Here is a 22,570-nt window from a genome sequence, read left to right as displayed (position 1 = left end):
TTCTTATTATTTTAGTATTCTTTTATTACTAAGTCTCTTATAGTTAGTAGTAGTAAAGGTATAGTTCTATTAGGTAGTAGTATTAGATAGGCTAGTTTAGTAGTTAGTTCTAGTGCTACTAGTTCTAGGCTTTCTATAGCTCTAGCGCGCGTAATAGAGAGTAGATAGATAAGATAGTTAATAGTAAAGTAGACTCTCTTTTTAGATTTTAGAGACGCTAGTAGTATTAGTAGTATATTTCTAAAGTAGGTAGTAGCTAAAATAAGTATTATAGTAGGTATATTTAGTAGAGTTAGAGGCTAGTTAAAGTTCTTCTTTTTTAGTATAACTTAGCTTTAGTACTATAGGCGTTTATCTCTCTTCTTAAGTAAGTTTTCTAACCTTCTAGTTAGCGCGTTAGGCTTTACGCCTAGCTTTCTAGAGTAGTACGTAATTTAAAAGTTAAAATAGAATAGAAATTTAGACTAGTAGGCTTATTATTAGTTTAGTAGCTTTATAGTAGTAAAGTATTTAAAATTATAATAGTCTATAATAACCTTAATTAGTAATAGAGTTCTTTCTAGCTTAGGTCTCTATTTTTTAAAGCAGCGTATAATTATAAGTAGTTTCTTATTATAGATCTTATAGTTATACTCTATTATAGAGTACTTCTTAAAGAAAAACGCTATAAGTTATAGTATTTTATTATCTCTATACTAAAATAGTACTTCTATAGAAACGTAGTTAGATATATCTATCTCTAAGATAATCTCTCTTTTCTAGTTAAATAGAGCTAGAATTAGAGCTTTAGTAAATGTAGTCTTTAGATAGTTAAAAGTCTTTTAGTAGTTATTACTCTAAGTAAAGTTAATATCTTTTTTTATAAAAGTAACTAGTAGAGTAATAATCTTTAAGAAGTCTTAAATAAACTAGTAGTAAAAGTTACTAAATCTAATAAACGCTTATACATTAGTTAAGTAAAATAGAGTATTCTATTTTTAGATTATTTAGATCTTCTTTAGATCTATATAGATACTTTTGCGTTCTATAATAACGCTAAGAAATATTATCTCTTTTTTAAAGAATTTACACTTCTAGATTTTAGTGTATAACTTAGCTTTTTATAGAGTAGTAAGTACTAGTTATAAGTAGTTCTTATATTCTTCTTAGGTTTAGCTATAAATTAGAATATTATCTAGGTAAGTAGTATAGAAAATATCTAAGTATTCTCTTAGAGTATTATTAATAAATCTCTAAAAAGTAGCTAGTACTCTTAATAAGCTAAATAGTATTACTAAGCTCTTATATAGGCTAAATTAAGTTTAGAACATAGTTAAATACTTCTAGTCTTTCTTTATACGTATATTATTAAAGGTAGTAATAATATTAATCTTAGAGAAGTACTTTATTTCTTTTAAATTATTTAGACTTTTCTTTATAAGTAAAAGTAGGTAGTAGTCTTTTATAAATATATTATTTAACCTCTAGTAGTCTATATAGAACTAGAGGCCTCTATTAGATTTCTTAATAAATAAAATAAGTAAAGTAGTAAGTAAAGAGCTTAGCTAAATAAACCTCTTCTAGAGATTCTCTTTAAGCTATTTCTTTAAAGCTTTAAGTTCTTCTTAGAATATTAGGTATAGTAGTCTAAAGAGTAGAGTCTTACTCTTTAGTAAGTAAATATTATAGTTATATAAGTAGTATAGTAGAAGCTTCTCTACCTTCTTAGGTAAAAAGATATTCTAAAAGTCTCTTATCTTAGGTAGTAGCAGAGTTTTAGAGTTTAGTAGTTTAGTTTAGTTAGCTTAGAATAAATAAAAGTTAATCTATTTAATAGTAACTATAAATATATAGTAGTTTCTTTACGTATACATAGTATAGGCTTTAAGTAATACTTTTATAATATCTTAGTTCTATAGCAGTTTTAGGTAGTTTAGTAAATTAATAGAGTAGAACTTAAGTAAGACTTAGTATAGAGTGTAGATTTTATTTAGTTTCTCTAGAATATTATAGTATCTCTAGTAGTATTTACTTTTAAACATTAGAGTATAGCTAGTAAAGCTAATTCTTAGATTATACTATTTTAGCTAAAGTATTCTAAGAATTATAGAGTAGTGCGCTAGCTATATTATATTTAGGTAGATAGTTTCTGTATAGTCTTCTATCTTTATAGTAGCTTTAATATAGTGCGTAATAGTACTCTACTCTAATAAGTCTCTATTAAATATTATAATACTAAAAAGATTCTTTAGTTTTTATAAAGGTAGCTTATAGCTTTTAGCCTAGCTTTAGTCTATAAACCTCTTACTCTCTATACTAGAGTTTATTATTATATATATTAGTATTATTTTCTCTTCTATCTCTAGTAAGATAGATAGAATTATTATATTAGACTTTTAGTTACTTTTCTTATATACTAAGAGTCTCTTAATAAATACTTTAAAGAGGTAAACTAAGAGCTACTAGCTTTAGTTATATAACTTTAGAGCTTAAATATAACTTAGTTTAGACTTATTCTATTTAATAGATAGCTTAGGCTAAATAGTAAGCTAGCTATTTAGTAAGTAGAAGAATGTAGAGAGCTAATAGAGTAAGTAATCTAGAGTAAGAATATATAAAGAGACTAGTAAGTAGTAGAAAGACTAAAGAATTAGTAAAGTATAAAGAGGTAGATATTAAGTTCTAAGTAGTGCACTACTTAATAGCTCTTTAAGCTATAGTAAAAATACTTACTTTTCTCTTAGTAGCTATTTAGTATAGAGGTCTTTTATAAGCTAAGGTCTATAAGTTTATATATAAGTATAGTATTTAGCGCTACTAAGTAGAAAGAGTTTACTTATCTATTCTACGTATCTAAGCTAGAAGTAAGCTTTATAGTAGAGGTATAGCTTACTAAAAGAGTTCTAATAAGTAAGGCCTAGTAGTTATAGGCAACCTACTACTAGTACTATTAGTAATAGTTATTAAGCTTCTATAAGTAGCTAGTATAAGTAGAGAACTTTTAAAATAGAGCTAAGTTATAAAGTAGTATATTTTATAATTTCTAGAATATTTCTTAAAATAGTAAGAGTATAAGTATACTTTTTAGTATATCTCTCTCTAGAGCTAGTTACTAAAATTTAGAGAAGTAGGTACTAAAATTAAAGTTTTTCTACTATAGTTAGAAAAGCTTATTTTAAGTATTCTAGGTATAATCTAGGTCTCTAAACGCTTACTCTAAGTATTCTAGTATTTATAGGTAGTTAATAAACTAAGAGATACTATATTAGATCTTAAGTAGTATTAGCGCGTACGCGCTGCCTATAAGGTAGCCTATAATATAAGTTATTTAGTTAGTAGCTAATAAGAAATAGTTAGCGTTTACATTTATTTTACTATATATTTATTAAATAAACTACTAAAAGTTACTATAAGTTCTATTAAACTTCTTTAGGTTAAGTATCTTCTTACTAAGGCTAGTAGTTCTAGAATATAAAGAAGTAGTAAGTATAAGTAGTTTTATTAGGTTATTTATATAAGCTTTAGCTATAGCTTAAAGAGGTAGAGTAGTAGCTTTATAAAGAGTCTATATAGTAGAGCTTATAGTAGTAGTAAAGTAAGACTTCTTAACTTTAAGCTAAGTAATCTACTTCTAGTTAGTAGTAAGTTACTTCTTCTAGTAGTAGATAATTCTATTACGCTTAGTAATAGAGATCTAAAGTTCTTACTTAGTAGCGCGCGTATTACTTAAGTAGTTTTTAAAGCTTTATAAGTACTAATAATTATTATATAAGTATAGTAGCTAGAAATTAGAGTCTCTCTATATTTTAGCTATAAAGGCTTTAGCTAAGTCTAGAGTTATAAAAGGTTTAAAGTAATCTATAGTAGGCTTTATAGAGATAGGCACCTATAAGTAGAAGCTACGTAATATTATAAAGGTAGTAAGTAGAGAAAAATAAGTGTATATAATTAGTATATTTACTATATATTACTAATAGTATAGAGTTAGGCTAAAATAAAAACATAGCTTAAAGAGCTTCTAACAGAACGCGTCTACGCAGGAATTTTAGTATTATAGATTTTAAGTAAGCTAGCTAGCTACCTAAAATCTATGTAGCTAATTAGAGTACAGCGCAGCTCTTAGCGCTTCTTACTAGCTACTACTATAATAAGTAAAATAGCAAAGTGTATTAGTAAAAAAGAGAAAAAGATAAGTTATTATTATTATTATTATTATTAGTATTTACGTAGTTATACCTATATTATAATAACGTAATAGATTATAAACCTAAATACTAAGTACTAAGTACTAAGTAATAAGTAAATACTACTACTTCTATATACCTAAAACTATAGTAATAAAGCTATAGTAGCTAGTACTATAATATTATTAGTAACTTTACTTTAATACTTTAGTAAATTATATACTATTTTTAAGCGTCTAAAATAAAAGTAAAAATATATTAAGTGTATATAAGCGCTTTACTAGTCTAAGTAACTTACTATTTTTTTAGCTATAAAAATAATTAATATATAAAGTAAAAAAGTAGATAAACTTTTATTAAAGAGAGAAGTTAAAGTATATAGCGTTAAATAAGTTTACCTAAGCTAAGCTTATTATAAAAGCTAAGTACTTAGTATTATTTTAAGAAAGATTTTAATTACTTATTATTATAATAAAGAAAAGAAAAAAGTAGTAATAAAAAGTACTCTTTTTATAAAAGCTTTAAGCTTTAACTTTAGTTCTATATAAGCTATTATAAAACTTATTAAAACTACTTATTACGTATTTATTATAGAGTTATTCTTAGCTACTATAGTTAAATATAGAAATAACTATTCTAATAAATAGCTTTAGTAAACTATAGTTATTAACTTACTAACTTACTAATGTATACACCTAAAGTTTCTTATAAAAAGACTTTAAATTTAAGCGCGAGCCTACAAGGATAGAAGAGTAAGATGCCGTTACTTGACTTTGAGTCCAGGTGACGGCACTCCACAGCGCGCTAAAAGGCTTAGCGCGGAAGAGGCGCCCCCGCAGTCCACGCGAGCCTTACAACTGATCTGATCAAGACTCCCGACGTCACGAAGACACCTCAGATGTTTGAGTAGCGGGCCTCGCGACACTTTCTTCATGAGCGAATTTCTTGTGTCCTTCCTGTTGTTGACCGCGATGGTGTCTTGGCCGTCACGGGGGCATCCTCCTAGCCAGGCCGCCCGCAAATATGACGATCGCACTCGGGGTCCGCAGGCACACCTGGGCAGCGCGCATCTATTGGCAGGCATGCGTGCACCGAGCGGAAAGTGTGGCGATGCACTCCAGGAAGAGTATTCGCCCAACTGAGCACTACCCCGGACCCTCCCTTGGTGGTGGCCGGACTTCCGGTCCTGGCCACGATTTGTCGATCCGTCATTTCCTAGCGAGATGCTAGCATCCAAACAAACAACATGCTTTTTTGTATCGTGTACGCGCCGATGTACAACCCTCGCCGGGATGTCTGGTTTGTTGCAGTATAAATGGGTCAATCCTGCAGGTACCTGGCCCAGACCGGTTTGCTGCATGACAACTGTTATTCCCCACATTCACTTCAACGGAGGGAATAATACTACCGTTCGTCGCGTCATTGTGCTTTAGCAATGAATACCCTCCCCAGGTAGACATCAGGTGGCCCAACACAGGCCGAAAAGAGCATATTGTGGGTCAAGCGGTGACTGTGGTCTCAGAATTACCCTTGGCTACCGATATCGTGAATGTTGGCACGGCCCTTCCACGCAGGTCTTCCCCACGTATATATTCTTGGGCAAACGGGCCTTACTCTTCCTCTTTCTTCCCCGAACGCTTCTCCACCCTTGGGTAATATTGATAAACATCGTTATGATCAATATTATTCTGCTCGGGCTTGCCGCCTGTTCGAGCCTCACATACGCGGCTCCTGTATCGCCAGACCCTGCCGATGTCGCGAGTTTTCTCACTCGCAGGGCCGCAGTTGATGCTTGCCCTGGCTACACCGCCTCAAACGTAGTCGAGAACGGGGACACTTTGACTGCCGACCTTACCCTTTCTGGAGATGCGTGCAACGCATACAGCGATGACATCAAGGACTTGAAGTTGCTAGTTGAGTACCAAACTAGTAAGTATCAACATCTTCACTTTGGACACGCTTACTAACATCTAATAGACGACCGTCTACATGTCAAGATCTACGATGCCGCTGAGCAAGTCTACCAAGTATCTGAAGAGGTGTTCCCACGCCCCAAACACGAGAGGCCCGGCGGTGCAAACCTGGCGCTTAAATTTGGTCTCAAGGAAAGTCCATTCTCTTTCGATGTGACGCGCAGGGACAACGGCGAGGTTTTGTTCGACATTGGCACTGTGCCACTGGTTTTCGAGAAGCAGTATGTCCGCCTTCGCACTAAGCTGCCCGATAACCCCAACCTCTACGGCCTTGGTGAGCACAGCGACGCGTTCCGCTTCAATGCGGAGAACTACGAGCGTGTCTTGCTGAACGCGGAGTCTCCCCAGATTCCCAGGAATGCCAACCTGTACGGAACCCACCCTGTCTACTTCGACCACCGTGGCGACAAGGGCACCCATGGTGTCTTCATGCTCAACTCCAGCCCAATGCAAGTCGAAATGAAGAAGGCCGATGACGGCCAGTACCTTGAGTACAACACCATCGGTGGTGTCATCGATTTGTACTTCATGGCCGGTAGCAAGCCAGCCGAGGTTTCGAAGCAGTATGCTGATATAGCGGGCTACTCCGCCATGTACCCATACTGGACCTTTGGATTCCACCAATGCAAGTACGGCTACTGGGACGTCAACATGGTCGCTGAAGTCGTCGGCAACTACTCGACTGCTGGAATTCCCCTTGAGGTCATGTGGACCGATATCGACTACATGTATCTTCGCGAGGACTTCACGGTTGACCCCGAGCGCTTCCCCCTCTCCAAGATGCGTGAGCTTGTGCAAACACTCCACTCGCGCGATCAGCGATACATTCTAATTCTCGACCCGGGCGTTCACGCCGTCGGCGGTCAGTACCTCAGCTACAAGAAGGGACACGACATGGACGTCTTCTTGAAGGCCGCCGATGGCTCCGACATGCTCGGAATTCAGTGGCCCGGTGAAGTCGCATGGCCTGACTGGTTCCACCCCAACACGGAGAAGTGGTGGACTGAGGAAATGAACATTCAGTTCAACCCCGAGTCAGGTATCGATATCGATGGTATCTGGGTCGACATGAACGAGGCCTCCAACTTCTGTCACGATGTCACAACCTGCAACCCTCGCCAGCAAACCATCGACGACAACATTCCTCCTCACCCTGCCAATGCGCCACGACCCAACACCGGCCGCCCAATTCCTGGCTTCCCAGAGTCTTTCCAGCCGGGTTACAGTAACAAGGCCCGTGATGTAGAGCCCAACTCTGCACCACGCCCAGATTCTGTTGAAGCTCGCGGTTTCCAGTCTCTACCTGCTCGCCAGATCTACGATAGCCCGAGTAGTATGAAGGGTTTCCCCGACCGCGAATGGTTCAAGCCCGCGTATCAGATCAACAGCCATCTAGGTGATATTTCGCGCCAAACCATCCCCATGAACACAACCAACTATGACGGAAGCTGGCAGTACGACACGCACAACCTCTACGGCAACATGATGGCATCCACGACCCGCGAGTCCATGCTCGCCCGCCGTCCAGCCCTTCGTCCCTTCGTGCTCACCCGCTCCACCTTCGCGGGTACCGGCCGCAAGGTAGCCCACTGGTTCGGCGACAACTTCTCCGCCTGGGACGACTACCGCATCTCGATCCGCCAAATGCTATCCTTCGTCTCCATGCACCAAATGCCCATGGTCGGCTCCGACGTATGCGGCTTCAACGGCAACGCAGACCAATACATGTGCGCCCGCTGGGCCACTCTCGGCGCCTTCCAGCCCTTCTACCGCAACCACGCGGAAATCAGCGCCATCCACCAAGAATTCTACCTTTGGGACGTTGTCGCCGATGCCGCGAAGCGGGCCATCGACACGCGTTACAAGCTGCTCGATTACATCTACACGGGCCTGTACTACCAAACCAAAGAAGGCACGCCCATGATCAACCCCCTCTTCTTCCTCTACCCCGAAGACGCAAACACCTTTGGCATCGACCTGCAATGGTTCTACGGCGACGCCCTGCTCATCTCGCCCGTTGTAACAGATTACTCCGACACGGTCACTTTCTACCTGCCGCAAGACACCTTCTACGACTACTGGACCTACGCCAAGGTCGAAGGCGAGGGCAAGAACGTAACGGTTAGCAACCTAGGCTACAGCGACATCCCCGTGCATATCCGCGGTGGCTCCATCGTGCCCCAGCGTGTCAACAGCGCGAATACCACAAAGGCGCTGCGCAAAGAAGACTTCTTGATCATCGTTGCGCCGGATGCGGATGGCAAGGCGACGGGACGGCTGTACCTTGATGACGGCGAGAGTCTGAATCAGCCTGCTATGAGCGAAATCTCCTTTTCGTACGACGGCGCCAAGTTCAGCGCTACGGGCTCTTTTAGCTACGCTGGCGCGAATGAGGAGAGCATTACTGTTGCCAAGGTCGTTGTGCTGGGCCAGGGTAAGGCTGGTGCGACTGGCAACTTTGACAGTGAGAAGGGTGCCGTTACGGTTGATGGCCCGTGGAAGATGGATGGCGAGTTCTCGTTCGAGTTGTAAGACTAGGACGACTGAGTGTGTGTTTGATCTTTAACATCTACGGTTCATTTACGGCTTTAGCTATGCGGAAGAGGTGGCATCTTGTTGTGTAGTTGGATATAGGGTTGGAACGGATTTCATTGCAAGCGGTTTGCATGTAGACATGGCGTTCACGGGTGTTTGATTGGATGTGTGTATGGGATTGTATTCAGGGAATGGGTTCTTGAGATACCATGGGAGGGCTCTTGGAGGGCGACTCTTTATTCTTTACTTTCTTATCAATACATTTGTTCTTATACTATTGCAATATGCTTTCTAAAGCTTCCAGCATGACCGCCATGCCATCAGATCTTCAGACCGACACATCTCCGATATTACAGCACGTATTCTGAATTCATCGGCTTGCAACACCAACTCGACACTTGATCTTGATCATCGTACGTTACCGTATTGATGGATCGTCTCATCGTGTCCTCAAAAGAATTCCCAAATAGAAGTTCGTCAGGAGGCAATAAGGTGTAATAATTCGGTACTCGTCAGGATTACGACGGATACCGAGTTATTACAACTTATTGCCTGTATTCAAGACACGTGCTGGAAGTTGGAAATACGCTGGTATGAGGGTTTGATGACACGCCGCAACACTGCAGCACAAGAAGCACAAAGGTACAACCCAAGATTGGTACGTACCACGCACCCACCAAGCCCGAATGCAACCGCACCGATGTCGTGCAAATTAAGTATGGTCACAGCTCGAGGTGAGACGGGGCGGGTGCGGGTGCGAGATCATTCGTGCGGGGTAGTGGAGTGTTGACTCTCGTGTGACTGAGACACCGGTCTTGGCCTGACAGGTCACGCTGCCATCGCCCGGGGTTGTCTCACCGACCTTTCAACCACGAGCTCTTGTAGCGCACACCGACCATGTCGACCGAGGCTTCGGTCTGAAGGTTACCCAAGATGTGCCGACCCATTGAGGGGGAAGCACTCCCGCATTCATGACGTTGGTGTTGTGCAGAGCTATCGGTGTGTTGTCGCATAGACTTGTCCCTCTGATCGTGAACGTGTCGGTCGATTCTTGGGGCCGAACTGATGCCGTGATGGCAACTTGCGCGACAGGCGTAGTCGTAGTATGCTTCGTTGGCGGTTTCCTCACTCTCCTCCTATCGTCGTTGCCTCAAGCTCGTCTCGAACGCTGTTCAGGCTAACATCTTGAACCTCGTAGCCGACTTCGATCTTGTTCTTCGGACGCGCCTTGTTGAGTCCTTCGAGCAAGACGCAGGCCTTGCAGACTTCCTGGCTCGAGAGGTATCCGCACTTCTTGCACTGGCCCATGACCTGCTTGCTCGACTTCTTGGGTGTGAAGCCCTTCTTGACCTTCTTTCCGTTCGCTAGTGGTACCGCGCCGTTGCTCTGCTGCCCACTTCCATCGACACTCTTGGTGGTGATCTCAGTCTCGAGGTTGCCGTCGACGGCTGCTTCGTTCTGCCTGAGTTGGGCCTCGACGCTAGCCATCTCGCCACCTGTGCTGCGCCCTTGGGCACTTCCGCATCCGCCTTCCTCCTCTTCAGCCACAGGCACACTGCTCGCGCAAGCACCTCCGCAGCCTTCATCGCTACCCGGCACTAGCTTTGCCATATCCTCGCCGCTTCTGACCACATCGAGGATGGCGCTGGGCCGCACTCTCTCGAGATTCTTGATTAGAGCACGTGCACTGCCACGGAAGGCTTCAGGCGAGTATATGCATTCTGTGCTGAAGTAGTCGAGGCTCTTGTGGTGGGCGTAAAGGACGATCTCCTTCTCGTATGCGTACTTTAGAGGCTTGCTACGCTTGATATTGGTATTCGAGGCGGGGTCAGACGAAGCGGAGGGCGTGGATGTGATGATGGAAGTGGTACGCGACAGACGGGGCAGATCGCCTCTGAGCACTACTCTAGTTAGTTTTCTATAATTGAATGTTGGATAGGACTGCTTACAGTTCATTAGGACCGTCTCAGCGACATCATCCGCATTGTGTCCTGTCACCACATGCTTGACTCCAAGCCTCGACGCCCCACGATCGAGCGCTTGCCGCCTGAAGACGCCACAGTAAGTGCAGTTGCCCTTCTTGCCCACCTGCTCCACCACTTGATCCATTGTCCACCCGTACAGCTCTGCATATCCCAAGATGGTCAAGTCCATGCTATACTGCTCCGCGTTCCTCTTCACTGTCTCCAGACTATCATCTCGGTAACCTTTGATCCCCTCGTCGATTGACAGGAGAATGAGATCAAGGCCATAGTCGTAGCGCTCATTGAGCGTCTTGAGGACAGAAGCGAGAACAGTGCTGTCCTTACCACCGGATGCGCCGATGGCAACCTTTTCGCCGCGTTGGAAGAGGGAATTTGTGATGATGGTGTGGTGGATTTCCGTCTCGAAGACCGAGATAAAGCACGTCTTGCACAGCTTGGAGTGGTCTTTGGGGCGCAGTATGAGTGCCCGATTCACCTTGCACAGTGCGCAGGGCGAGGGCGGCATATTCGGGCGGGATGTCTGGGCGTGGTGTGCGTAAGCCCAAGAGTGACGCGAAGGCATGGCGGGGAGAAAATCCCATAGCGCGAGTCATGCCCCACTTGCGCGGGGCGAGACTGCCGTCATGCAACATGCGAAACACGAAACGCCGACGCCTCTCCTCTTCTGCACTCGTGCCCAATTTCCCCCTCCTCGACACTTGCTCAACGAAACACCACGCTATGCCCGGAGTCACTGATGCTCTTTGCCTCACTCACAGACACGCATCTCTGCCAATGTCTTAGCAAGCATGCTCAGCGACGATGTTTAGCAAATTCAATGTATCGGCCTGAAGTGACTACTCAATGGCTGAGCAGTCACCGTAACGTATAAACCCTTAAAAGCGCCGGAGCTTCCCTTTCCATTATTCCCGCGCACCAGGATCAAAGACTGGGACCGCAAGGCCCCCTGAGCGGGCATACTGCAGGTGCGGATGTTGCCATGCTACCACATGGCGATAGTGGCTATGTACACGAGAGGCGAGCAGCTGCCTAATAGCAACACCGCGGGAACAAACATCTCCGCAGCTGAAGGACCTACCCGCATGCAGACTCTCAGCGATGAACTCCGTCGAGGATACGAGCGGGACCTACGCTCAGGAAACCTGCACACTTCGTTAGTGAACCAAAGAGTCTGGACCACTTGGCGTCCTTCGAGGCTCGCAACCGACGTACCGCTCCCTCCCCTGCCTACAGACCAACCGCCTGGGGTCATGTGAGCGGATGCTTGAAATCTCTGAAGCCTGTCCGCTGCTGAACAGCCATGATTCTTGTCGCCTCATTCAAAGTGCCTTGATACGAGGCTGGATAGCCTGGTCTCACGGAACGGCGCTTCTCCTGACCCTATCGTGCCGAATTACGTTCAGCAGCTCGGTTCGACATAACTACACACACGTGCTCAAGTGCCGTCTTGCATACTGACAGGACGTCAATCGATTACGTGCTTAAGGAAACGCTCGCTGTCCCTGACGATCATCTAAGTCGGTTGTGGCCTTTAGCTAATCGCTTTATCAACTCGACTATTGAATCATTGGCATCCGCGCCCCATTCTCCATAGGCTGGCTCTATCGTTATATCGGATTGCTTAAGATCGTCAGGAACTACAGCAGAAGACGCTGCGCGACAGCGGCATTGGTGTGATTCGGCGCTTGGACCAAGTGACAAGAGAGCCCTGCCGTGAAAATCATCGTGGCCGGACACCCGCGCACCCGGATAGAGGACGCCAGCCAGGCTGAGCCAGCTGTAAGGAGGCGAGTCATACTGATGACGAGTGTAAGTAGCCATTCGGCATAGGTCGTTCAGAAACGTCGGCGTTCTGGCTCGGTTAGAGGTCGGCGAACTCATGTTCCTGGGATCGACGCGACCGCGCGGAATGGCAACCAGAGCGAGGACAGAATTCGCAGCCTTGATGTGGCTGTGTTACCCTTTCTCCGCGCGACAATCGTGTATGCAGGGCGTCAATCTCTCCGAGAAGTCGGCATCTGAGCAGAAAAACAAAACATCGGGCACACCAACCAGGTGTTTCACGCCCAACCGTACGAATGCAAGGACGCATCATCTGGAAGGGATGTGATCCTGGGGTATTGGGCGATTAAATGACGATCCACGGGATTCTCCAGGATGCCCAGTTGACAGATCGTAGACTAGCCTTTTCAGCATAGAGCGAAGCCGCATCCGACAATGGCTTGCGATCCGGTGGAAGCTAGCGGCACATCGTTTGCTGACAGGTGCACACTGACAACTTTATCGACATCGCGCACCCTGGCACATCTCCCGCGTCCAAGATGAATCTTCGGGAGAGAATGTCGATCTTCGCACCCTGCACCATGCCGCGAACCCTCTTGCCCTGTCGTCTCGCCGATACTTTCATTAACTTCCAACGCCTGAGGCGGTCTGTATAAGGTTGGAGGCGTCTGCCAACTTCACGATACCAGTGTCGTCGAACGAGCTTCAGTACTCATCACGCTCTTTGAACATTCTCCTACTGACACCATGGTCAACCCACTCCTTGTCCTTGACGGCGTTGGCTGGACGTACATTACCATCTTCATTGTTTGGAATCTCTCACTGTTGTCCGGTTTCGCTTTCCTATGGACTCATCGTCAACACCCATCGCTGCGTATGCGAAGGCTGCCGCTTTTGTTCGCTGGTGTTTCCGTCCTCCACATCTACGGCGCCCTCTGCACGCTCTGTACGTACGCCCACACCTACTACACCCAAACATGCTTTTGCATCACGTGGATCTGCCGACATCAAGCATGTGCTGACTTGAACACCTTTAGCCTACCCATTCGGCGCAGTCTTTCCTTGCTCGGTCGAGTTCTGGGCGATGTCCATCCTTGTTCCCTTAGGAATGGCCTTGTTCCATGCCTCGAACAGTCAGTTCTTGCACCTTGCCGCTCGCCAGAAGCACTTTGCCCGTATGAGCTCGTTGAAAGACCATGAGCCCATCGACGAGAAGAAGGCTCAAGAGGTCGTCAACAGCCGCTGGAAGAGGATCATGAACGGAATGGAGCGCGCCGACAACATCGAGCGGACATTGATCTTCATTGGCATTGGCATGGCTGTACAGGTGAGCAACTCATTCAGGCACTACCCAACTGTGCGCTAACCCACTGGATAGATGGCCCTTACTCTCTTTGTCTACTTCGCATCCCGCAAGTTCCACAGTGGCTTTGGTATCATCGATTACACCGTTGTAGGCACTGGCATGGAAGTGCGCATGAAGTGCAGCAAGGGTTGGGAATGGTGGCTGTCGATCGTGTGGCAGCTATTCTGGTCGTGGGTATACGCGCCTTGGATTCTCTTCAAGTCTCGCGGCATCCGCGATGTGCACGGTTGGCGTCTGCAGACTATGATCTGCTGCGTTGCTGGGTATGTACTAAGAATTGCTTGTTCGCGTTCGTCACTGACTCCCGCAGGCTTCCCGCATCTCCGCTCTGGCTCATCGGTCTCTACACTCCCGCATTTGCTCCCATGAACGCCGTTTTCCCTCCACCAGTGTGGTTCTCGGTCTGCTTCTGCATCATGGAGATCTCCAGCATCGGCTTCCCTATCCTCGACGTACTCAAAGGCAACAAACTCCGCCAAGAGACTCTCGACGCAATCGCAAACTGGGAAGCTCGCCAGAAATCGGCAGGCTTGGACGCAGCCTCCATCGACGTCAAGAGCACCAGTGAATACTCGAACACGACCACACTCAAGTCTGGCGGGGAGGTCAGCATCGGCAACCAGTCATTCCAGTCATTCGACTCGCAAAAGTCCGACATCCTGACCATGACTGCCCTAGAGAACGCACTCAGGACCAATGCCATGCCACTGCTCCAGTTTGCTGCTTTGAAGGATTTCTCTGGTAAGTCTTTCGCAGGTAACTACTGCACGAACGTATACTAATTGCAATCAACAGGCGAAAACGTCAGCTTCCTCACCCACGTCGCCGACTGGCGCCTCTACTGGTTCTCACCCAAATCATCCATAGCCGAACACCGCCGCAGGCAGTTCCTCGCCGCGACGCGCATCTACGCTCATTTCATTTCCCTCGAGTTTTCCGAATTTCCTATCAACATTTCATCCAAAGAGATGAAGCTCCTCCACATGGTTTTCGAGAGGACCGCAAACCTCCTATTCGGCCGTCGCCGCAAATCTGAGTCGTCTTCCGTCAGCGACGCCACACCCTTCGACAGCGTTATGCCCGATGACGCCTCCGATCTGCCCATCAACACCTCCGACAAAAGCAACCACATCTCTTCCAACGCCATTAGCCTCGACAAGCTCGGACGCGCAAACCTTAAGGCTGTATCCCGCATGGGTGAGCTGTACGATGACGAGTCTGTTGCCGATGTTGAGGTTCCGGACGCGTTCAACGAGCTGGTGTTTGATGCTGCCGAGAAGGAGATCAAGTACCTTGTTCTCACCAACACATGGCCGAAGTTTGTCAATGTTTCGCGCGCGAATAGTCAGTTGACTAGGGATGCGGATGAGGAAAAGGGCAATGCTTGGATGCGCAAGTTTCTCTGCGCATAATGCTTGCGTGAAGAGGATGGGACGGCGATACTTAATAACATAATTTGATACCCCGGTTGCTAGACATAAGCATCAATAAAAATTCAGTACATAACATAATGCCACGACTCTTGACAGCCCTCAAAAATGCATCACAATCTCTAGACGGCATAGAAAAATGTCTTCCACCGCCACAACCTCGCGAACCCAATCAAAACACCACCACCAATCATACACGCACCCGCCACCTTCAGCGCAATCCTACCACCCTGCTCACTCCCTTCAATCAACGCCGCAGCCCCAAAAACACCACCAAAAGCAGCCAACCCCGCCAACACCATACCAACCGCAACCCTCGCCGGCATATCATCCTCCCACCTCACTCCAACCTTCCTACTAAGAAAACTCGCCGCAACAACCATATGCAGCGAAAACACCGCCCCAAGCGCAACCCCATACAGCGCGACAAGAGGAAGTACAACATAAAGCCCTGTATAGAAAACAGGCGCAAGACAAACCGCACCCCCCAGCACCGCCGCAGCAACAAACATATTCACCGGCCCAACCCGCCTCAACGCATGTATATTGGCAACAGCGGAGCCTGAGATAGCAGCAACACTCAACATAGCAAGGACACCGTACGTTGCTGTGTCTGGGAAAAAGAGGCCAGGGGGTTGGGTGAGGAGGAGGATGCTGTAAAAGGGTAAAACGAGGATTCCTGAGAAGACTAGCATGTAGCCGATGAGAAACCACATTCCACCACCCTTTAAATCGACGAGGAAGTGTTTGGGCATCTGGAGATGGAGGGGGTGGGTGGATGGCCAGTCTCTCTCTTTCTGGGGATCGAGGCGTGTGAGGAGGAGGAATGCGGTGAGTAGTGTGGCAGACATTACGGCGCCGGTGTAGAGATGGACGCGCGCTGCGTTACCGGCTTCACTACTTTCGTAGGCAAATCTGGTTAAGACGGTATATACGACTGCGCCTGCGAAGCCGGCGAAACCTGATTGTACGGACACGAGCGGGACGTCGTTTTTGTAGTGGCCTGCGAGGACTAGACTGCTGAGCGTAAAACAAGCACCCAGTGCGGTACCTAGAACTGGACCTTGGAGTAGCAAGACTGCGATATAACTCTGTGTTGCATACAATGAGAACTGTGCCGCAATGACCATGATGATACCGGCTCCAAACAGCACTCTCCAGCCCCACGGTCGGGAACTGGAGTCGAGTATGCAAAGGTATAGACACCCGACTGGCAACGGCGAGGCGAAGAGGAAGAGCAGTTGTAGACTCGGTATCATGGCTAGTTCAAGCATTGAACGTGTAGGGAATACCGTTGTAAAATGGTGTTCCAGCGTCGTTCCATAGGACAAGGGAGTCCCGAGGACATTGAAGAGAATAAGGGCTTGAGCCCACATGCTTTGTTGAGTCGGTCAGCGCAGTTCGAAGTCTTTTCAATATGTGGAGAAGGGGGCAGGGTGGGAGGGGCGTACGATCGGTTTCGCTGTCTAGGCGCTGGCTCGCGCGACGGGGGTGAGGAGGAAGGATGACGTGTAGGGGCCGCTGGTCTGTTCGATGGATTCCATTTCGAAACTGCAGCCGGGATACCGAAGTTGCCTTGTTGGACGGCGGAGAAGCTGGGGGGTTCGAGGGGTTGGGGTTGGCGACGAGACATTGCGGTGCCAATTCGAGCTGCGTGTTCAAGACGTGGTACGGTGAGTGATGTGCGAAGTTGTAGCGACTTCAGTGGTGTCTGGTAGTGAAGTGTGGAGACATCAACGGATCTGCTTGACCTGCAAACGAGGGAGCGGAGTGCAATTGACTGGTATGTGGTTGGCTCTGTTGGTAGGCCTGTCAAACGCTTTGGTGGTATGTCAATGCTGGCCGAATATGTCCTTGAAGTAGGACCCGATGGCGATGATGCAGTGCAAACAATCACGCTGTCGCAAGAATGCTAGTATATATGTTGACAAGCGAAGAAATTTCATATTCAATCTTCCTATACCACATTAGTTCCGATAGAAACCTCATTCATTCCATACAAGACCGCAACGAACACGTCGTGATAACAAGCCCCCAAACGCCAAAACGATGTCCCTTTTCCAATCCCACATCCTTCCGTCTCCATCTAAAAGATGGAGTTGACGATATTTCCACCAATCGTAGCACCGGCACCAAAAATCGCCGCATTCCCCAACTTCTTACCAAACTTCTTGCCATTCTGTTCCATCTTACTCGGCTCACCCGCCGGCTGCACCTGACCTCCCTGCTGTGCTCCACTCGCAACATCCAACGGCATGTTACCGTAGTTGCTCGGCGCGGGCGCACCATTGTATGCAGGAACAACGCTCTTCTCCTCTTTGCGGACGTAGCTCGCAGGGAAGATACCTTCCATACCCGTGCGCTCGTTCCGTCCCTTCCACCACTCGTTGTTCATGTACTCCGTCACCACGACCTTGTCGTTGGGCATGAGGGCGAGGTCGCCGGCGTCTTGCGCGTTGTACTGGTACATTGCTGAGGCGTGGGCGAGGACTGGGGGACCGGCGGGTGTGGCGGGGACGGAGGGGTAGGCTGGGGGTGGTGCGTTGGCGGTGTTGTCGGCGTAGTAGCCGATGTTTGCTGGGTTCTTCTTCTCTGGGGGAGGCGTGGGCTCGCTCTGGATGTTCATCTGCGAGAGTTGGGCGGAAGGCACGGCGGGGAGGGCGCGCGCGCTGTTTTCGGCTGAGACGGGGAGTTGGGCCGCGATGGTGTCGTGTTGCGCCGGGGTGAGGACGTTGGACTCGACGAGGAATTCGAGGTTCTGCGCGAGTATCGTCAGAATCATGTGATGTTCAGGAGCTGGAGGTGCCTTACGTTCTTGATGTCGCGGAGAGATCGGTTGATCATCGCGTTTCTGAAGCTGTCCGCCATGTTGAGTGTGATTTGAGGATTGCTGTCGCGTGTAATGCGCAAGTATCCGTGATATGAAGACGGTCAGGCAGATTGTAAGGAGAAGTCGGTCAGAGAATGCGCGACGGGAGCTGGTGAGACGGGGTGGAGTTGATACGGGCGGCAGCATGCCTAGCACCACACCACTCGGAACGTCTGCGCCGCACTGGGGCTGTGCGCGTGTTGGCTGCGCAACTGCCCCGACTTTATTTATTGACTGAAACAGCCATTGATCTTATTAGGAACGCGTCTGATGGCATTGTTTCTTTTGCGATCATTTGCTCATAGCAAACGATGGGTTTCTCAACGACACAGCTCCTTGCGCCCATACATCAGGGTCCAAATGTGGCTTGAATTTCTGGGTACCAACAGGCCCCACTCTGCCATTCATCCTTCCATACACATACTAGCCCTTGAATCCGAGATATCTACTTCTCCGACAAGAAAATCTGCCTATACATCTCCTGTCTCTTATTCTCAAACGCATCAAAAGCCTTGCCCACAAACCCCACAGGAATCTGTTCCTTCCCCTCCACCAGCCCCTTCCACGCCTCTTCCGTAAACTCCGCTAGCGGCATACCAATATTGCCTCCATCCTTGATATCAGGCTGATGCTTCTCATCATGCAACTCTGTCTGCACCGCCGGCGGGAAGATCTCAATGACTTTGATGTTGCCCGGTCCGTTGCCTAGCTGGTGTCGCAGGACGAGGATCATGTGGTGTAGTGCGGCTTTGGAAGCGCAGTAGTTTGGACAGCGGGGGAGGGGCATGAGGGCGAGGCCGGAGGTTGTGTAGATGAGGCTGGTTTCTTTTTCTTGTTTCTGAAGGAAGGGGGTGAATGCCGTCGTCAAATGCATGTAGCTCAGGTAATTCGTCCTAAACTCCATTTCCAGCAAATCCAAATCCACGGTCTCGGGCTTGGAGAAGTCGAAACCGCGCTGGATGCCCGAGTTGAGGAAGATGGAGTCTAGATCCGGATGCGCAGTTGTTACATCTTTGACGAACTTGGGGATTTCGTCTAGCTTGGTGATGTCGAAGGCGTAGGTCGAGACTTTGTCGCTGCCGTGCTTCTTTTGGAATTCGTCGAGCTTCTCTTGTCGGCGGCCGACGATGATGGCGTGTTTGCCGTCTTCAACGATCTTCTCGGCGAGCGCCCAGCCGATGCCGGATGTCGCACCTAGCACGAGGACTTTATTGTACTTGAGAGACATGATGTGGTTTTGATTCGAATGCTTCGTTGATAGGTAGCTATGCAAAGCTTGGCTGGGAATGCGCGTCTTTATAGCAAAGCTGTAGCGATCATGGAAACATCATCAACGCCGCCACCAGCCAAGCTCTACCCTGGCTCGATAACTACTGTTAACCCCATCACAGCAAGGTCTCGGTGGTATCGGAGTTTAAACATGATAGATGCTGCTGTGTAGTGCTGGTGCGCAAGATTCTAGAACGTATACGTCATTGTGAAGATGTGGATCTGGATCGGGGCTCGGCAGTTGCGACGGATGTACCTGAGCAGGCCATGGCCTCCTCTGTACAACATGCGAAAGACGACACACAGTGGATGTTGGGTTGATTCTTCAAAACTTGCTGATTTCAGGTCTAATTACTAAATATTTTGTATATACAGTCGAATCAGATGTGTGTCATAACGGTCATTCAAGCTTATACATAGATGTAGCAGAAAGGCCCCTCAGTCGTGCTCATCAGATCCTCCATCCTCTCTGTGCCATCTGCAGCATATCCAAGGTTGATGGTTGTATCGAAAGTCGTGTTGGCCGAGGGAGGCATGTTCAAGAAGGTGCCAGTACCCGAGATACCGCCAGCCTCGCTTGTGCGGGTCTTGCGGTCAAGCTGCTGCCAGATCCACCAAGTCCTGTCAATCTGAGCGTGGTGGAGGTAGAAGAGCGGGTCACCAGGCGAGACGAAGAAGTCGCGGCCGGGGTCACCGCCCATGGAGTAGTGACCACCGCCGTGGACACCCAGACTGTCTGTTCCTGGTACACCCTGCATGACCATCTCGAATTGCCAGATATCCTTCTTGTTGATGATGAGGTCGGCGATGGCGGTCGCGTTGGCCCACTTCTTGTTGCTGTAGTCGGTCAAGTCGCGTGTCAGACATCTGGGGTTGTAGGAGAGGCCGTCGCCGTTTGCGATCTCGGTTCCGTTGGTTGTGCTCAGAGCGACTGGGCCAAGATTGACCTCTGGGATGATTATTAGTACCTGACTGAAAATGTAGTGTATGCATCGATGACTTACTCATGTCCTTGAAAGGACCGCTCGTTACACAGCCACCACCAGTACCGGCGGGGATGTAGATGTATGGTTCGCCCCTGCCTGCGATGACAACTTGTCCCTGGCCGGGAATGAACTTTCCATTGCCGGACATGGAGGAGGCAGATCCGTCGAGCATTGGCGACTTCTCGAGACCGCTAGCAGCAGTCTTTGCCCAGTCCCAGTAGGGCTGAGTCCCCTTGTAGCCGCACTCATTCTTGAGAGCTTGCTCATACTGCCAGGTGAAGTACCTGTGCCATGCCAAGAAGGTACCAGTGTAGTGAATCTCCATAGTCTTCAAGATGTGGTTGCCGACAAAGTCATCGAAGCGAGACTTTGCTCCTGGGATGAGTGAAGCAGGCGTGTTGGCCTTCTTCTTCTGGAGGCAGAGTACCGCATCGGTGTAGGCTTTGCGTTCCGGCTTCGTCAGGGCGCCCCATTCTTTGCGTACCGACACATTGTTCCAGGTGCAAGCGGCTCGCTTTGACGAAGTTGCTGCAAGTGCTTCCTCGACTTGTTGTTGAGCGAACTGAGCCAATTGCTCAAGTTGTTCGCTGGCGACTGAAGGATCGCTCGAGGGAGCAGTCGGTAGCGAGGAGGGGTCTATCGGCGCATCTTGTGGAGCTGGTAGCGCGTGTGATAGAGTTCCAGCGAGCAGGGCCAGTGCGATGGGAGAGTTGAAACGCATGTTGTCTGTTGACCAATGGAACTGATGGATCAGGAAGCGGCTTGTTTAGCAGAAGAACTGAGTGCTGATGAACAAAAGAAATACGTGCCGCTCCCATACATATACTTCGAAGGTATGATCAGACACCGCTACCGATTGAGCCTGCCATGCTCACTGCCGGGGTCGGTGGCGAGCACATGCCGAAGCCACCACGACCTTGCTGGAACAGTGCTGTACACCGCATCTAGTCTTGCTATCTCCGTCTGATGGCGGAGCATTGGAGCATGGCAAGGCGATGCCACGTGTGGGGCCAATAATTTTCTGGTGCCTGGAGCCAGTGCTACTTCCATCTCCGACTATAGTTATGCCCTGAGCGCAAGGACCCTGAGGCTAGATTGGCAAGCTACCTGTGAACCGGGTCGTGTACGCAAGCGAGTCCATACGAAGAGCCATCGAAGAGCCATCGCTCGGCGACATGTGCATGGCAAGATCGGAAGTAGCTTGCCGGACAACTCATATGGCGCCGGTGTACCCATAGTGTCATGTCAAGGCTGCCCGGTCTTCGGATGCCCACGGGCCTAGCGTCGTTTGGATAAAGACCCAGAGTTGATGCGCGGGAACATGATGGGCGCGCAGCATTCTGAATCGTGCCGGCTGCGAGTAATGTATGAGCTCCGCAATCGTTAGTTACCCATACAACAGATAGTTCGACAACTCTACCTCGGTCATGTCCGCAAATCTATCTTTTCATGCCGAGGATGCCCTGATACCAGTCTGTTCCACGTCTGCAGGCCATCACGTCCGAGACCTGCATAATGAGCCGCGACCCGCCCACGTGCAGGAGAGGAAATATTCTTCCTGGCGGCAGAGCCATGTGGTTTGCGAAGATTCCCTGAAAAGTGTACTGATCCTTCCATGATTCAGGAGCCTGCATTGGGTCTGGTCGCTCGGATATCGTGCGTGTTAGGTGAAGACTGCTAAGCATTCTATGCCGCTGCACATTGGTGGCGCAATCGTGCCATGGCGCTAGGCCACGCTAAGGGATGAGATCCGTCTTGCCGACTCCCCGTCCCGCTTCCTCCGCTCCATATTCACACCGGGCGCAAGGCCAGTGAGGCCTCCAGTACTTCCAAGCTACCGGTTAATCTCGATTGCGAATCTAACGTGCAGCCGCACGGGAGGCCCCATTCTGGCGCAGTCATTGGCTTACGCACAACCTCTCGAGTCTCTGGAAGCGTGCCGTCTGTTACGACCTTCCTTACAAGGCGCCTGGAAGCGACAAGCGCAGTAGACATTAACCGATCTCTCAGTTCTCTCAGTCCTACCTCGGTTTGCAGTAGATGGATTGCAGTATGGTTTCGGCGAGTTCTCGAGATTGCCTGCAGACGACGCGCTCAAGCACAGCCTAAGCGGCCCGGGGGATCTGCTCACGTCTACTTTCCCGCAACGGCCCTTCTCTTCATGGCCTGATACCATCTATGTCCTCAATCTGATGGTTGATCCGCGGACTCC

The 22,570-nt window shown here is 47.9% G+C and overlaps 5 protein-coding genes across 5 annotated transcripts; 2 read left to right on the top strand and 3 right to left on the bottom strand.

The window, feature by feature from the left end:
• Window positions 1-5,836: 5,836 nt before the first annotated feature.
• Window positions 5,837-8,668, top strand: J4E93_005551 (uncharacterized protein; the record flags this gene model as incomplete). Its single annotated transcript, XM_049343471.1, has 2 exons — window positions 5,837-6,092; window positions 6,141-8,668. 2 exons carry the CDS (start codon window positions 5,837-5,839, stop codon window positions 8,666-8,668), a joined length of 2,784 nt encoding a protein of 927 aa, XP_049199564.1.
• Window positions 8,669-9,796: 1,128 nt separating this feature from the next.
• On the bottom strand, window positions 9,797-11,161 carry J4E93_005550 (uncharacterized protein; the record flags this gene model as incomplete). Its single annotated transcript, XM_049343470.1, has 2 exons — window positions 9,797-10,572; window positions 10,621-11,161. The coding sequence occupies 2 exons, from the start codon at window positions 11,159-11,161 to the stop codon at window positions 9,797-9,799; spliced, it is 1,317 nt and encodes a 438-aa protein (XP_049199563.1).
• A 2,024-nt stretch (window positions 11,162-13,185) lies between these two features.
• Window positions 13,186-15,216, top strand: J4E93_005549 (uncharacterized protein; the record flags this gene model as incomplete). Its single annotated transcript, XM_049343469.1, has 5 exons — window positions 13,186-13,384; window positions 13,476-13,765; window positions 13,817-14,067; window positions 14,115-14,545; window positions 14,600-15,216. The coding sequence occupies 5 exons, from the start codon at window positions 13,186-13,188 to the stop codon at window positions 15,214-15,216; spliced, it is 1,788 nt and encodes a 595-aa protein (XP_049199562.1).
• Window positions 15,217-17,320: 2,104 nt separating this feature from the next.
• Window positions 17,321-18,102, bottom strand: J4E93_005548 (uncharacterized protein; the record flags this gene model as incomplete). Its single annotated transcript, XM_049343468.1, has 2 exons — window positions 17,321-17,992; window positions 18,046-18,102. The coding sequence occupies 2 exons, from the start codon at window positions 18,100-18,102 to the stop codon at window positions 17,321-17,323; spliced, it is 729 nt and encodes a 242-aa protein (XP_049199561.1).
• A 1,680-nt stretch (window positions 18,103-19,782) lies between these two features.
• Window positions 19,783-21,079, bottom strand: J4E93_005547 (uncharacterized protein; the record flags this gene model as incomplete). Its single annotated transcript, XM_049343467.1, has 2 exons — window positions 19,783-20,321; window positions 20,377-21,079. The coding sequence occupies 2 exons, from the start codon at window positions 21,077-21,079 to the stop codon at window positions 19,783-19,785; spliced, it is 1,242 nt and encodes a 413-aa protein (XP_049199560.1).
• Between the last annotated feature and the right edge of the window lie 1,491 nt (window positions 21,080-22,570).

This window comes from Alternaria ventricosa, assembly GCF_023758065.1.
Source record: "Alternaria ventricosa strain BMP 2768 chromosome Unknown scaffold_8, whole genome shotgun sequence".
Lineage (NCBI taxonomy): Eukaryota > Fungi > Ascomycota > Dothideomycetes > Pleosporales > Pleosporaceae > Alternaria > Alternaria ventricosa.
This window is presented reverse-complemented; position numbering and strand designations above follow the sequence as displayed.